Source organism: Aspergillus costaricaensis (assembly GCF_003184835.1).
Source record: "Aspergillus costaricaensis CBS 115574 unplaced genomic scaffold BO79scaffold_32, whole genome shotgun sequence".
Taxonomy (NCBI): domain Eukaryota; kingdom Fungi; phylum Ascomycota; class Eurotiomycetes; order Eurotiales; family Aspergillaceae; genus Aspergillus; species Aspergillus costaricensis.
The window spans coordinates 315,178-327,714 of record NW_020291832.1 but is presented as its reverse complement, the minus strand read 5'-3'; the positions used below and the strand labels follow the sequence as shown (position 1 = coordinate 327,714).

At 50.6% G+C, this 12,537-nt stretch overlaps 6 protein-coding genes across 6 annotated transcripts; 2 read left to right on the top strand and 4 right to left on the bottom strand.

Annotated features, from left to right (window-relative positions):
- Positions 1 to 1,077: 1,077 nt before the first annotated feature.
- Positions 1,078 to 1,545, bottom strand: BO79DRAFT_258417 (uncharacterized protein; the record flags this gene model as incomplete). The annotated part of the gene is made up of 1 exon (XM_025686302.1): positions 1,078 to 1,545. One exon carries the CDS (start codon positions 1,543 to 1,545, stop codon positions 1,078 to 1,080), a length of 468 nt encoding a protein of 155 aa, XP_025536252.1.
- A 719-nt stretch (positions 1,546 to 2,264) lies between these two features.
- BO79DRAFT_258416 (uncharacterized protein) lies at positions 2,265 to 3,047 on the top strand (the record flags this gene model as incomplete). Its single annotated transcript, XM_025686301.1, has 2 exons — positions 2,265 to 2,874; positions 2,932 to 3,047. The coding sequence occupies 2 exons, from the start codon at positions 2,265 to 2,267 to the stop codon at positions 3,045 to 3,047; spliced, it is 726 nt and encodes a 241-aa protein (XP_025536251.1).
- Positions 3,048 to 3,430: 383 nt separating this feature from the next.
- cox15 (cytochrome c oxidase assembly protein cox15) lies at positions 3,431 to 5,146 on the bottom strand. Its single transcript, XM_025688830.1, has 2 exons — positions 4,729 to 5,146; positions 3,431 to 4,669 (listed from the first exon to the last, which is right to left on the bottom strand). The coding sequence occupies exons 1-2, from the start codon at positions 5,130 to 5,132 to the stop codon at positions 3,556 to 3,558; spliced, it is 1,518 nt and encodes a 505-aa protein (XP_025536250.1). The 5' UTR covers positions 5,133 to 5,146; the 3' UTR covers positions 3,431 to 3,555.
- A 1,457-nt stretch (positions 5,147 to 6,603) lies between these two features.
- BO79DRAFT_179472 (uncharacterized protein) lies at positions 6,604 to 9,799 on the top strand (the record flags this gene model as incomplete). The annotated part of the gene is made up of 4 exons (XM_025680037.1): positions 6,604 to 6,937; positions 6,990 to 7,777; positions 7,830 to 8,415; positions 8,476 to 9,799. The coding sequence occupies 4 exons, from the start codon at positions 6,604 to 6,606 to the stop codon at positions 9,783 to 9,785; spliced, it is 3,018 nt and encodes a 1,005-aa protein (XP_025536249.1). The 3' UTR covers positions 9,786 to 9,799.
- Positions 9,800 to 9,990: 191 nt separating this feature from the next.
- nscE (NAD-dependent epimerase nscE) lies at positions 9,991 to 10,953 on the bottom strand (the record flags this gene model as incomplete). Its single annotated transcript, XM_025681550.1, has 2 exons — positions 9,991 to 10,554; positions 10,606 to 10,953. The coding sequence occupies 2 exons, from the start codon at positions 10,951 to 10,953 to the stop codon at positions 9,991 to 9,993; spliced, it is 912 nt and encodes a 303-aa protein (XP_025536248.1).
- Positions 10,954 to 11,343: 390 nt separating this feature from the next.
- BO79DRAFT_201193 (SDR family oxidoreductase) lies at positions 11,344 to 12,424 on the bottom strand. Its single transcript, XM_025681549.1, has 4 exons — positions 12,291 to 12,424; positions 11,697 to 12,231; positions 11,541 to 11,640; positions 11,344 to 11,480 (listed from the first exon to the last, which is right to left on the bottom strand). The coding sequence occupies exons 1-4, from the start codon at positions 12,331 to 12,333 to the stop codon at positions 11,409 to 11,411; spliced, it is 750 nt and encodes a 249-aa protein (XP_025536247.1). The 5' UTR covers positions 12,334 to 12,424; the 3' UTR covers positions 11,344 to 11,408.
- Positions 12,425 to 12,537: the final 113 nt, after the last annotated feature.

The window sequence follows — 12,537 nt, the reverse complement described above, 5'->3', positions numbered from 1 at the left end:
AAATGACCCTGGATAGCGGTGCCTTACCCCTCGGCCATCTTGTCTACTGTGAGAAAAGGACTAAAGTGTGCCTGGACGATTAGTTGCGGGGTCGGAACCTGTATTGCTGATGTAGGAGGATAATTGGTTGTTGTGTCGTCAGACTCAAATGGGTTGGATAGTATAGAAGTTGATGTAGAGTTAACGGGAGGGATGGGCAGATACAGACATGGGTACCGGATATGGTTTAGCGCCCGAGTCATGGAAACCCAGGACCCACTACGGCGGTATAAAGCGGTATACAAATCTGCCTTCACTCTCAGAACTAAGGCCACCAGAATCCTGCCACACCGCACCGGGATTTCAACAGAATTTCAGGTGAGTATTTGGGAACTGTATGTTTCCAAAACCCGCTAAATCCGAGATTTTTCGATCGAGGTTCGCTAGGTTCTGCCGCTTCTGGCGGTCAGTTAAGCGGTAAAGGGTATTTGCCATCAATCATTTTACCTCCCTCTATATGGATGCCTTAGGCAGATATGTATGGCATTTACTTCAATAACAGGAGAAGTAATGTAGAAGGAGCTTTAACTAATAAGTATGTGACTGCTACAAGTGTAAAGTTGTTATATGTGGCAGTTTCCGTAGAGGAATTATAGTGATGATGGTTCGGGATTTTCCTTGGGGGAAGTTCCCATTTAGACAGTAGAGAGATTTGATATCATGCTTGGTCTGTATATACTCCCTTTTTGCTAACTATAGCGAATTCTCTCTCTTACTAAGCTCACTACTTCAATTCATTTCCCCCGAGTGTCTTTCTTGTAACCTGGCGTATGTGTCCAGGGTTACTGGAGTCTTAGATCTACCTGCCGGTCACTTCTGCTCCGTACTGGAGCGAACGGGTCTATAAGATGTAGGATTATCTATAAGCAGATGCAGAAGAAGCAAATGTATGTGAAGCAGATTGTGTTCATTGTAATGATCTAAGTGTGTTTATGTAAGAGATATACAGATAATGATTGTTTGTCTGGTCTGTAACCGGAAGGGGTGTTTTGCCCGCTGTAGAATACTCCTTTCTCAGAAGGCGATGTCCCGACGCTGTTACTGCGCCTGGTCCGGGCGGGCGTTAGTATTCGGGTTGATGTTAGTATTCTGCGCGTTGGCATCCTGGTTTGTGTTGGTATTCTGCGCGTTGGCATTCTGGTTCGTGTTTGTATTCTGGTGGGCGTTGCGTTGAGCGATCGCGGTATGTATGGCCAGGCGAACCGCAGCGACACCATCCGGATTATCCGCGTGCTGAGCCAGTGCATGTATACAGACCTTTTTTAAGAGTATGAGTAGTTGTGGCCGATGCACCTCTCTTGCTAAAATCTCATAGTCACGAGACACGCGCGACATGCGGACTGCGATGTTATGGAGGTCCTGTTGTAGCCGACTACAGCGCTTGATTGTGCGGACCAAGGCCTCCGACCAGGTGCTGTCAAGTTGTAGTGGTGCCGCAGCCGTTCTAGCTGCAGGTGGAGCGGGTGGTGCTGGAGCAGGTGGTGTATGAAAATCATGCGCGGCCATGTTGGCCACGCGCACGGTTCTGGTAGCCACGTTCGGCGGCAGAGCATCGACATGCTACCATGTTTGCTCTGTACTGGAGCGAACGGGTCTATAGGATGTAGGATTATCTATAAGCAGATGTAGAAAAAGCAAACGTATGCGAAGCAGATTATGTTCATTGTAATGATCTAAGTATGTTCACGTAAGAGATATACAGATAATGATTATTCGTCTGGTCTGTAACTGGAAGGGGCGTCCTGCCCGCTGCAACTTCTCTACTAAATGAATGGTTGTTAGTAGTACTGGTTACTGTATTGATGAAGTAGTGGAACAACTGTAAGTTCCGTTAGAGTTGAAAGACAATGTTCAAATCCCAAATGGTTGGCAGGGGCTGTGTGGTTTTTTCCCAGTTCATGAGACATTGTAGGTGTTGGAATATCCCTCCAAGCCTAATAAGCCTAATCTTCATTTCCCTTCAATTATGATAAATAGACTATAAGCCCCAACGAGCATGTTGTGCATAACCCTCAAACTCCCCAAAGTACAACTCTATCACGTCGGCATTTCCCTGCGCAACAGCTGCGCGTCCCCACATTTTTCATTCCAGGACAAGTCTTCTAGAAGGCAGAGAAGAAGTATATATACTTCGGAGATTTATCTACAAATTGTACCTCAATTACACTTCGACCATTACAACTAGTAACACACGTGAGACATCTAGTATCATTACTCGTATCGCCATGGATCCCCAGTCCGCGAATCCTCCAAACGACACCGCCGCAGAGGCGAGCCCAGCCGCAGAAGTCCACACCGAGTTCCGATACATAGAAGCCTACGAAGACGTTTGCGACAGATGCGACCTCTTCAACATGCAGAATGCCATGTCGCAGTGTCGATCATGTGGATGGCGAGAATGTCGTGCATGCACCATCGAAACTGGTGGACGCCGAACCCATCGGGTCCAAGGCAGGACGCATTTCTCACCCGTTAATGTGACTGAGTTGATGGCCCAGGCGACTGATGATCATGAACAGAGAGTGGCGAGACTAGGGGGATGGATGGCAATGACTAGAGGGAGGAATCGTGCCAGAAGATGGATATATACTAGTAGAAGGAGGGAGGAAGAACAGCATAGAGGGAGGGGGAGGAGAAACCGACGAGGCCGCCGGGGAAATCGCCAACGTTGTCAAGCACCAGCACCAGCACCAACGCCTGAAGCTACCGCTGCTCCGTCCCCGGCAGCTGAGGGAGCAATATTGAATGATGCTCGAGCTCCCGAGACAGCAGAAGGTGCGGAGATGCTGTATGCTTTGGGGCTCGAAGACTCTGCTAGTCGCAGAAGTGAAAGTGGTAGGTGATAGACACTATGTAGGTCTGGAACGAAACTTCTTCTTACAGAGTTCATAGGATCCCCTGCCACTGAGGAAGAGAGACGAACTATACGTGCTCCTTTTCTCATCCTGGCCAAACGTGCCCGCGAAGAATTCGAAACCCAACAGACAGACAGGGCAAGTGAGGAGTGAACGTGCCACGTCAAACAGATAACTATCTGCTGATGTGCTGTTATTTGACTTTTGCCCCTGCAAGAAACTTATGCCTTTCGGCTTTTAATCGTGTGTCATGGTGGCGTGGCACAGATTCCCTTCAATCTCCTGAAGAATCGTTGGTTATTCCTTTCTCAAATGGCTTGCACACCGGGTGTGGAACACAGGCAAAAGAAAAGACATCCCGGTGAGAGAGATGAGAGCTGAATTTCATCAGAGGGAAAATACTCCAGAAAAGGTAGGCACCGATCCCCTCCGCCGTTCTCCAGGATGTCTGTCGCTCGACGCCAGCAGAAATTGGATTGTGGGTACTACTATGGCATGATTGAGCTAATACGCCAGAGGCAAATCCAGTGGTATGTGATCATATTATACAAATACGTGAAGTAGAGATTTTAGTAGACATACAGGGCCACTCCGTGGCAGTATAAAACATGTAGATGTAGTCCAGAACTCCTGCCTGTTCGTCATATTCCACGGTTGACCCTCAAACTCTCCGGGGAGCATGGGCCGCGGCATTAGCAAGAGCCTGTCCACGGGCCTTGGCTGCCATCTGAAGCAGCTTAGCCGTCCTAGACGGGTGCCAGACACGGCTTCCCAAGACAAGCACCCAGGTAAGAAGGAACAGACTGCCTGCCTGGTGGGCAGAGGCCAAAGGCGTGGGAACAAGGTAAAGAAGCGTCGAGATACCAAGACCAACCTGCATGCAGGCGAAAGCGACCACACCGTGAACACCCTTCTTTGCAGCGCGGGGTAAGAGGCGCTTCATGGTGGGAGATCTGCGAGTGTAGGCCCACAGAGCCATGATGCTCGTAAAGGTAGTCATGGCCAGGGTGCGGTGGTCCAGTTGCACCAGGGAGGGATTCTCCAGCATGTTCCTCCACCAAAGGTCCGACCGGTCCTCGTGGCGAGAGTAACGTTCATCAAACAGTTCAGACTTAGGAGGAGCCAGGCCATTACCCATGAACGGGAACTCGTTGTAGATGAGACCAGCATCCAGGCCAGCGACCAGGGCACCCGACATGGCAGTCACGAAAACCAGAGCAGCCAAAGCGGCAACGGAGCGACGGAAGATCTTGAGCTTAGGGTCACGAAGCGAGTCCAGAAGCTTAATTCCAGCTTCCGGGTCCGCGAGCAGACGGTGGGAGCGCAGAATGGCAAGTCCATTCCAGAGCATAGCAGTATAGCAGACGAAAGCTGCACCCAGATGCGCCGTCAGACGGTACTGGCTGACACGAGGGTGGCTACCGGGAGCAAACAGATCATCCTTCAAACCAGACTTGACCATCCACCAACCGATAAAACCTTGGAATCCAATCAAGCCCGCAATACCAGCGAGGCGCAGAGACATGGGCTTGCTGACCTTTTTCGTGGCAACGAAGTATACGGCCGGGAGCACGAACGACAGGCCGACAAAGCGGCCCCAAAGACGGTGGATCCATTCCATGTAGTAAATCGACTTGAATTCGGAGAGTGTCATATGCGGGTTCAGGAGTTGAAATTCGGGAGAGGCACGGTACTTGGAGAATTCCGACTCCCAGTCTTCGGCGTTCATTGGGGGGAGGGATCCGGTGACAGGGCGCCATTCGGTGATACTCAGACTACAACATGGCTGCGTTAGCATTGGTCTGCAACTTAGCAATGGAGGAGAAGATCCTACCCTGACTCAGTCAGTCTGGTAAGGCCGCCAAAAACGACAATGCCAAACACACTGGCCGCGCTGGCCAGCAGCCAGTAGGCCACTTTCTTATCGCTCACATCCGGAAAGCTAGACTTGGCTTTCGCGGCTCCTTCCTGGGCAGCAATTGCCTCCGGTGCTGCTGATCCGGAGACGTTTCTTCTCAGACTGGACGCAAAAAGCTTTCTCGCCCTGGACTGCAGGGCAGAGTTGGCTCTGCTGTTGGTGTTCTGGGCGAAGGGCAAGGCGGAGAATCGTCTGCGGAAGGCGGACTTAGTCGCGAAGTTCTGGGTACGGACCAAACATTGGCGGCAGGTGAAGAGCTCCCTCGACAGCCGGGGAGACAGGCTTCGCAGCAAGGGCACGGAAGGCCCAAAGGATGCCATGATGGGCGGATGAGGAGAGAATGAAGCTGTCCAAGGCTTGCCAGGCCAGAATTTCTGGTTGGAATTCGGCGAGTCTCGCGTTCGGAAGCCCGAAGGCCGAGACCTCGCCAACCAATCAGAGCACGTCAATTTGTTGCCGATCGATCAGCCCATACTACTAGTACACCTGGCCCTTTATACTTTCTAGGTATCTTACTTGGTAGCATCTTTACCTACTACTCAGCACCCTTGTCTATTACAGTGATGTGAAATTCTATCATATTAATTTACATTGAAGTTGTAATGTCACTCAGCCAATCTGGCTTGATATACAGAATGGTCAAGTCCCCTTGCTTGCTTCAAGCCGCCTGAAAAGTCCTAGCCTCGATGAATGATCACCAGTTGTTACGGTTCCTCTACGAGTGTGCAGATTCCACATTTCATTCTATCGCTGCATATAGGGCCGTTAAGACTCTCAGCGCGGTGTTGCTTCATCACTTTTAGTCCTGTGTCATGTCACAGACAGTTATTGGGTGAACTTGTGCATCGAGGCATATTTGAGTCACTTTCACACCCTGGAAGCCACAACTAGGCAAGCTTTAACCGATTTCTTCCAACAATAGTCTCTGTGACTTTCCATCATGCCACACGTTGCTTGAGGTTTTACCCATGGCTCCTTGAAAACAGCGAGGTTCAAGGTACCAGGTAAAAAGCGCCTGAAAAGCACAGCCACTCAACCGAAAGCTATTCCCCAAGTATTTAAGATACTGTTGCATGCATGTGAAGCCCCTTATATACTAATGGGCCATTTCTTGTCAAGAGGAAAAGCATCACCGTTGACTTGGCATGTGGACTCGGTCACAGGCGGGTCCGAAATTTCCCCGGTGCTGAAGATCATCACAAGTGTACATACACTGGACTTGCCCCCTCATTTGCTTTGGACTCCTCGCAAACTATTTGTGAAGTCGTGATAATATCGCTGCGGGGTCCTGCAGCATCAAGCCATCCTAGACTCCAGATGTTCCTCCTCTTTTTCTGTCGGAATGCCCGGGGCCCCGCACTAGTGGGGCCGAATGCAGGGTCTCCGACCCTAGATACTATTTCACCTCAGCTGTACGAATACGACTTCCTGTGATCGGCTACAATCAGACCGACCTGTATTTCTTTCATACGGCAGTGGAAAATGGTGAAACCTGCCACGCTCCTCGACTACTCAGCTCTCTGCAAAGACGACTCCCACTATCACACTGCAGTTCGATCCCCTCTTAAGCTCTATGCATTGCCGAGCAAGTCATCATCCAAAGATCTTCAGCATGACTCCTCAATTTCGGCTCAGCATTGCACCGAGCCAGCGTTCCCCTCATCAGATGCGGCAGAGTCGCACTGTGCGGACGGTCTATCAAAGGTATATCTACTAGTAGTATGATGTATAGTTTTCAGGTGCTGTGCCATCCACACCAGAGACAGGATTAGATCGCCAAAACCGAGGACTATGCATTTGCCATATCTTCTCATAAATACTGCTTTTCTTGCTCAGGCCGTGTGGACTATCGGGACTAATGATCAAGTCGAACCTGACATCGATTATGGCACCTTTCAGGATCCTTCATCCAACGTGAGACCACGATTCCGCTACTGGGTAAATGATGCGTCCTTAAACCTGAGCGTGGTGGCGGAGGATGTAAAGGCTATGGGTGAATCCGGGGTAGGGGGGCTTGAGTTACTCGGTTACTATCTTTATGGAGACACGCTGAATTATGGGGCACAAATGCAATGTCCTCTGCAGTCAGACTGGACTATATTCGGTTTTGGTAGCCCTGCCTGGAGTAAGTTTATCAACGCTATGTTCGGTGGTGATAATGCTAATATATCAGCCAGAGAGTCTGGCCGACACCATCTTGGTGACAGCAAAGAAATACGACTTACTCGTGGACTTGGCAATGGGACCAAACCAAGGCGCCGGTGTCCCAGCGCCATATAACGACGATGGCCTTCTTTGGGACTTACCCGGGTTCAATTCGACATTTCCCAGCGACAAAGGCTTCGATAGCATCATTCCAGGATGGGGTGCAGGGCCATTAATTGCAGCTGTTACCGCTCACGTTAGCTCGACTGGTTCGAGCAACGAAACATACAAAGTGCTTGCGGAAAGCTCTCTGTTAGATGTGACACATCTCGTCAAATCAAACGGCCATCTTCAGATACAGGCAAACAAGACTGCAGATAGTTCCGAGCAGCTCATCTTCGCTTACTATTTAGTGCATTCTGAGTATCGAGAGGTCGAGAGTCCTGCTAACCTTCCGACCGCTGTCCCCCAGTCACCCATCACCAGTTACGCACAGAACGGATCATGGGTGGTCGATCACTTCTCGCCCCAAGGCGCGTTGGTAGTTATAGACTTCTGGAAACAGTCATTGCTGGACAGTGAAACAGGCGCACTGATTCGTGAAGTGGGTAATTACCTCTGGGAAGACAGCCAGGAATACACCGTATCCACATTCTGGACCCCGCACCTCCAAGAGGTGTTCCAAACCAATCGAGGCTACAGTATCAACAGATTTATACCGATTCTGGTCGGCTCCGGCGGCGGGTCGACTCCTCAGATGACCTATGTTACTGATGAGCCTGATGCAGGCTCGAGCCATACAGTGGACTATCAGCAAACAGTTCGTGTGCCTCCTGTTATATGAGAAAGCGATTAGATGTTGACTTGCGTAGCTTACGGAACTGAACGCCGAGTATCTCACTTCTCTAACACAGTGGAGCAATGACCTTGGTATTCAGTTTTCAGCACAGGTGGTTTACAACTTGCCAATGGATATGCTTGCCAATGTTCCCTATGTCAACGGACCCGAGTGCGAAACCCTAGGATTCAGGGACAGCATCGACAGCTATAGGCAATTTTCAGGCCCCGCGCACCTTGCTGGGAAGCGCATCATTACCAACGAGGCTGGCGCAGAGATGGCGAAAGCATACCAGGAGCCTATACCCGAGCTTTTGTGGACACTGAAGCGTTCTTTTGCCGGCTCGGTCAATCAATTTGTGCTTCACGGATACCCTTACTCGGGTAATTATGGAAACACGACATGGCCTGGCTTTACAACCTTTTCATATGAATTTTCGGAGATGTATGGTCCACGTCAGCCGTCGTTTGCCTTTTACAGAGATTTCCTCGATTGGATATCTCGTACCCAGTTCGTGCAACAGACAGGTATTCCCAAGGCGGACATTGTCTTTTGGTCGAAATCCACCTCCTACAAGACCCTTCCAACTGTTTACAGTCCCGTTGATTTACAGAGTGCAGGTAAGGAGCTCTCTTTTGGACCGAAGTGTTGACGACGTTAAGCTAAGGTCTTAATGGTAGGCTATATATATGAATACCTTAGTCCCGACAACTTTGTCCTACCCGGAGCATATGTTTCCAACGGCACTTTTGCACCTGATCAACAGGCCTTCAGAGCGCTCGTGGTGCGAGCAAACGAAACTCTTACAGCGTCTGGAGTTGCTAAACTTGTCGAGTATGCTCATTCAAAGCTCCCGATTATTTTTTCCGGTGGACTGCCCGAGAGTTTCAGCGGGTACAATCCTAAAGCTGCGAGACAAGCTGTCAGTACGATTAAAAACCTAACTTCTTTGCATAACGTCCATACTGTGCCGTACGAGAACCTGGCGGCAACACTCAAATCTCTCAACATCCTGCCGCGTACATCTGTGGGCGCGAACCGCACCTGGTACACCACCTGGAGGCATGACACAAAGACGCTTACGGACTACGTCTATATTTACAATGATGCAGCCGGGGTCCCATATGGAGGTGGAATCTCTTCAGGAAGTATATCTTTTGAGACAACGGGAGCACCCTTCTTGTACGATGCCTGGTCAGGCGATATCATCGCCTTGTCTATCTACCAGAAGTCTGAGACCCATGTTACAATTCCTCTTACGCTGGCCGGAAACCAGTCCGTGATTATCGGCTTCCACAAGGACACCCAGCCAAGCCTCCACTTGCAAAATACAACAGACGGAGTTCTTTGGGCAACCAGTAATACGACACATCTCGCCGTTCTTAGATCTTTTGATCAGGAGTCTCGCGACGTCTACCTTTCAAACGAAAAGACCGTGACACTAGCCCCAATGCTAACGCCTGCATTTACGCCTGGGAACTGGACGTTGATAGTCGAGTCATGGACGGCGCCTTCGGACTTCTACAACGTTGAGTCGAGGCCGACGCGCACTAACCACACTTTTGCGCTTCCAAATCTATTGCCATGGAACCAGGTTTCAGCATCACTGACAAATGTTTCTGGAATTGGGTACTACTCGACAACATTCGACTGGCCTCCAGAGGCTAACAATGGCACGGTGTCTGGCGCAATAATCGACCTTGGGCCAATTGTGCACACGGCGCGGGTCACCGTGAATGGGCACGTGCTGCCCCCAGGAGAAATCACATGGGCAAAGTGGGACATTGGACAGTTGATCCGAAGGGGACGCAATTCTGTCGAGGTTGTTGTGAGTACTACACTCGGGAATGTTCTGCGGACATACTGGGATGAACTGGAGACTAGTGGGCAGCATGCATCAACGGTGGTTCCGTCCCCACCGGATGAGGCAGACTACGGATTGATTGTCCCGGTGAAGATTATTCCTTATCGTGAAGACCAGGTGGCTTAGATCTATCAGAGGACATACAATACTGTGCCAGCTGCGCACAAGAACTATGCCACGTCTGCTAAGTGCTTACCATGCCCATAGCAAGCAAACCAGATCTTCCATATTTCGCCTACTTCTGACAATATGCTCGTTGTCAAACATGATAGCAAGCAACCCATCTACACAACCACCAAGTCTACACACAACCCATCTTGTAAGCACACCCTCAAGCAGCACCACTCCTCAACCTCTCCGCCACCCCAACATACGACCCATACCTCACCTCCTCCACGATCCCAACCTTCTTCGGCACCCATCCCAGCACCCTCATCGCCTTCCCCCCAGAAGCCCTATTCTCCGTACTCAAAAACCTCGCAAAGAACTCCCCCCACACCCTCTTCGCCTCCTCAAACCCCACAACCTCAACCCCAACCCCCAAAACATCCGCCATTGCCCTCCCCAACTCCCCAAACGTCACCCCCCACTCCGAACACCCATTGAACACGTCCCCAGCGCCAGCCCTTTCCGCAGCAAGCAAATACAACTCGGCCGCATCCTCAACATGCACCGCGGATGTAACCACCCCCTCCGCCTCCCGAATAACCTTCACCTCCTTCTTCCCTCCATCGCCACCATTCCAAAACATCCCCATAAACAACCCCACCCCACTCCCTCCCCGTCCATACACAAAGGGCGGCAGCCGAATCACAATAACCTTCACCCCTTTCTCCCGCACCCACCTCAGATTCTTCCTCTCAGAAACAATCCGCTCATTCAGCGCCTTCCCTTCCTCCCATAACGCGGACTCCTCGTCCGTCTCCTTCCCCGTAGCAGCAACAACCAATGATCCGGAGGTCACTACAAGCGGCTTGTCGCTTCCAGCTAATCCCTCGGCGATGGCAGTGACTGCTTCGTCGTCGATGCGGATGCGTTCTTCGTACGGGAGAGAGTAGTTTCCTGCCATTGGGTCCGCTAGGTGGATGACTATATCTGCCTTTTGGCTTTGTTCAAGGAGCACGGAGAGGGTGGTGAGGTCGCCGCGGATGGGGATTGCACCGAGAGAGGTAATTTTGGCGTCGCTTTCGGGGCTGCGTGAGAGGGAGTGGATGGTGTAGTTCTTGGAGAGGGCGTGGGTCGTTATGGCTTGGCCGAGATAGCCGCTGCCGCCGGTTAGGAAGATCAGGGGCATGTTGATTGATTGATTGGAGATTGTAGTGTCGGTTTATTGGTAGTTGGGTCTGTGGTTGAGGTCTGGTGTTGTGGGATAATGTTATGGGTTTATATAGTATTTTCCTGCTTCTTGCTATGCGTGGTGTGTGAGATATGTCGGGGTTAAGGGATTTAAACTCCGGTGAGGATTCGGAGTTTAGGATATGATGTTATGGGATTGATTGGTTGGTTATGGGGTTATATGGGGTGTGGTGTACATACGGAATGTTGGATATCCGAGGGTGCTTATGCGGGAATGGAAGTATACTAGTATGTGTATATCTAGAGACTTGGGTGGAGGATGATAGGGCTTTTTGTGCGACAGATAGAGACTAAGCTCAACATTTCGTATGATAATGAAATTCAATATGGCACTCTACCAAACAGCGCAGCATGCAGCATTGTAGCAGCTTCATATACTAGTATACCTACCAATCAGAAAGGAACCTCGTCACCCCTCCAACTAATGAACCGGCCTCCAACTGTTTCTCTCGTGGCGCTTTCAATCTACTCCACTCAGTATCACGCCCCAATATATCAGACTCACACAAAGGAAAATACACTCACCAACTTCACCAAAGCCTCCGCACACTCCCTCGGCTCTGTAAAAGCCTCCTCTAACCCGATACTCTTCGCACACGAATTCCCCATCTCAGTCTTCACGAACCTACACACCACACATTAGTACCCCAAACTACCTCAAAGCAAAGATAATGATCTCACCCCGGATGAACCATAAAACAAACCATCCCCTCATTCTCAACATGCATCTTTCTCGTCACCCAATTCCCAGCAGCCTTGCTAACCCCATACGCTGCGCCGGGGAAAACCTCCTCCTCGAGACCGCCGATACTCCCCAGAAAGCTACTAACGGTGACAAACACCGGCTTCGTGCTCTTCTTCAGCAGGTCATATACTCCCTGAAACAGGCGGATTACGCCAAGTGTGTTCACATCGAAGTGCAACTGCACGGTGGAGAGGGGGATGTTGTCGACGCGGTGGGTGGCGTCGTTGTAGTAGCCTGCGTTGGAAATCACGGTGTCGATGTGCGTGATATTGTGGGTTGCTTTGAGAGTTTCGATGGCGTTGCTGATTGAGGTGGTGGATTGGATGTCGAGGGGGAGGAGGATAAGGGTGGAAGTTGGGGATGTTAGTGGGGGTTTAGTATAGAGAGAGTTGGTGGTGGGGTTGCGCATGGTGGCGATTACGGTGGTGTTTGGGCGGAGGAGGAGGGTTTGGGTGAGGGAGAGGCCGATTCCTAGGTAGTTTTGTGGGTGAGATGAACATGAGGGTGGGATCAGGAATGGTGGTGTGTACCTCTGCTGGCCCCGGTGATGAGGTAGATGGTTGGGGATGACATTGTGGGGGTGGGGGTGGGGGTTGCAGGGGGCTGGTGTTGCTTAGAGTAGACAGACCCTGAAAGAGAGATGTAGGAACTAAACGAATATCTGCGATGGGGTGTATAGAAGAGTATAATATGGTCCATCTTGGTGGAGGATAAGCGACGCTTTTATAGCCGTTTGTTTCTGGGTTAGCTAAGCTGAGACTAGGGCTGAAAAGAAGC

Coding starts and splice junctions, on each gene's coding strand:
- BO79DRAFT_201193 (XM_025681549.1), bottom strand. CDS start 12,333: ATGTCATCCCCAACCATCTACCTCATCACCGGGGCCAGCAGAG. Junction 12,232..12,290: donor CATCACCGGGGCCAGCAGAG/GTACACACCACC, acceptor AAAACTACCTAG/GAATCGGCCTCTCCCTCACC. Junction 11,481..11,540: donor CGGAGGCTTTGGTGAAGTTG/GTGAGTGTATTT, acceptor TGAGTGGAGTAG/ATTGAAAGCGCCACGAGAGA.
- cox15 (XM_025688830.1), bottom strand. CDS start 5,132: ATGGCATCCTTTGGGCCTTCCGTGCCCTTGCTGCGAAGCCTGTCTCCC. Junction 4,670..4,728: donor ACCAGACTGACTGAGTCAGG/GTAGGATCTTCT, acceptor GCCATGTTGTAG/TCTGAGTATCACCGAATGGC.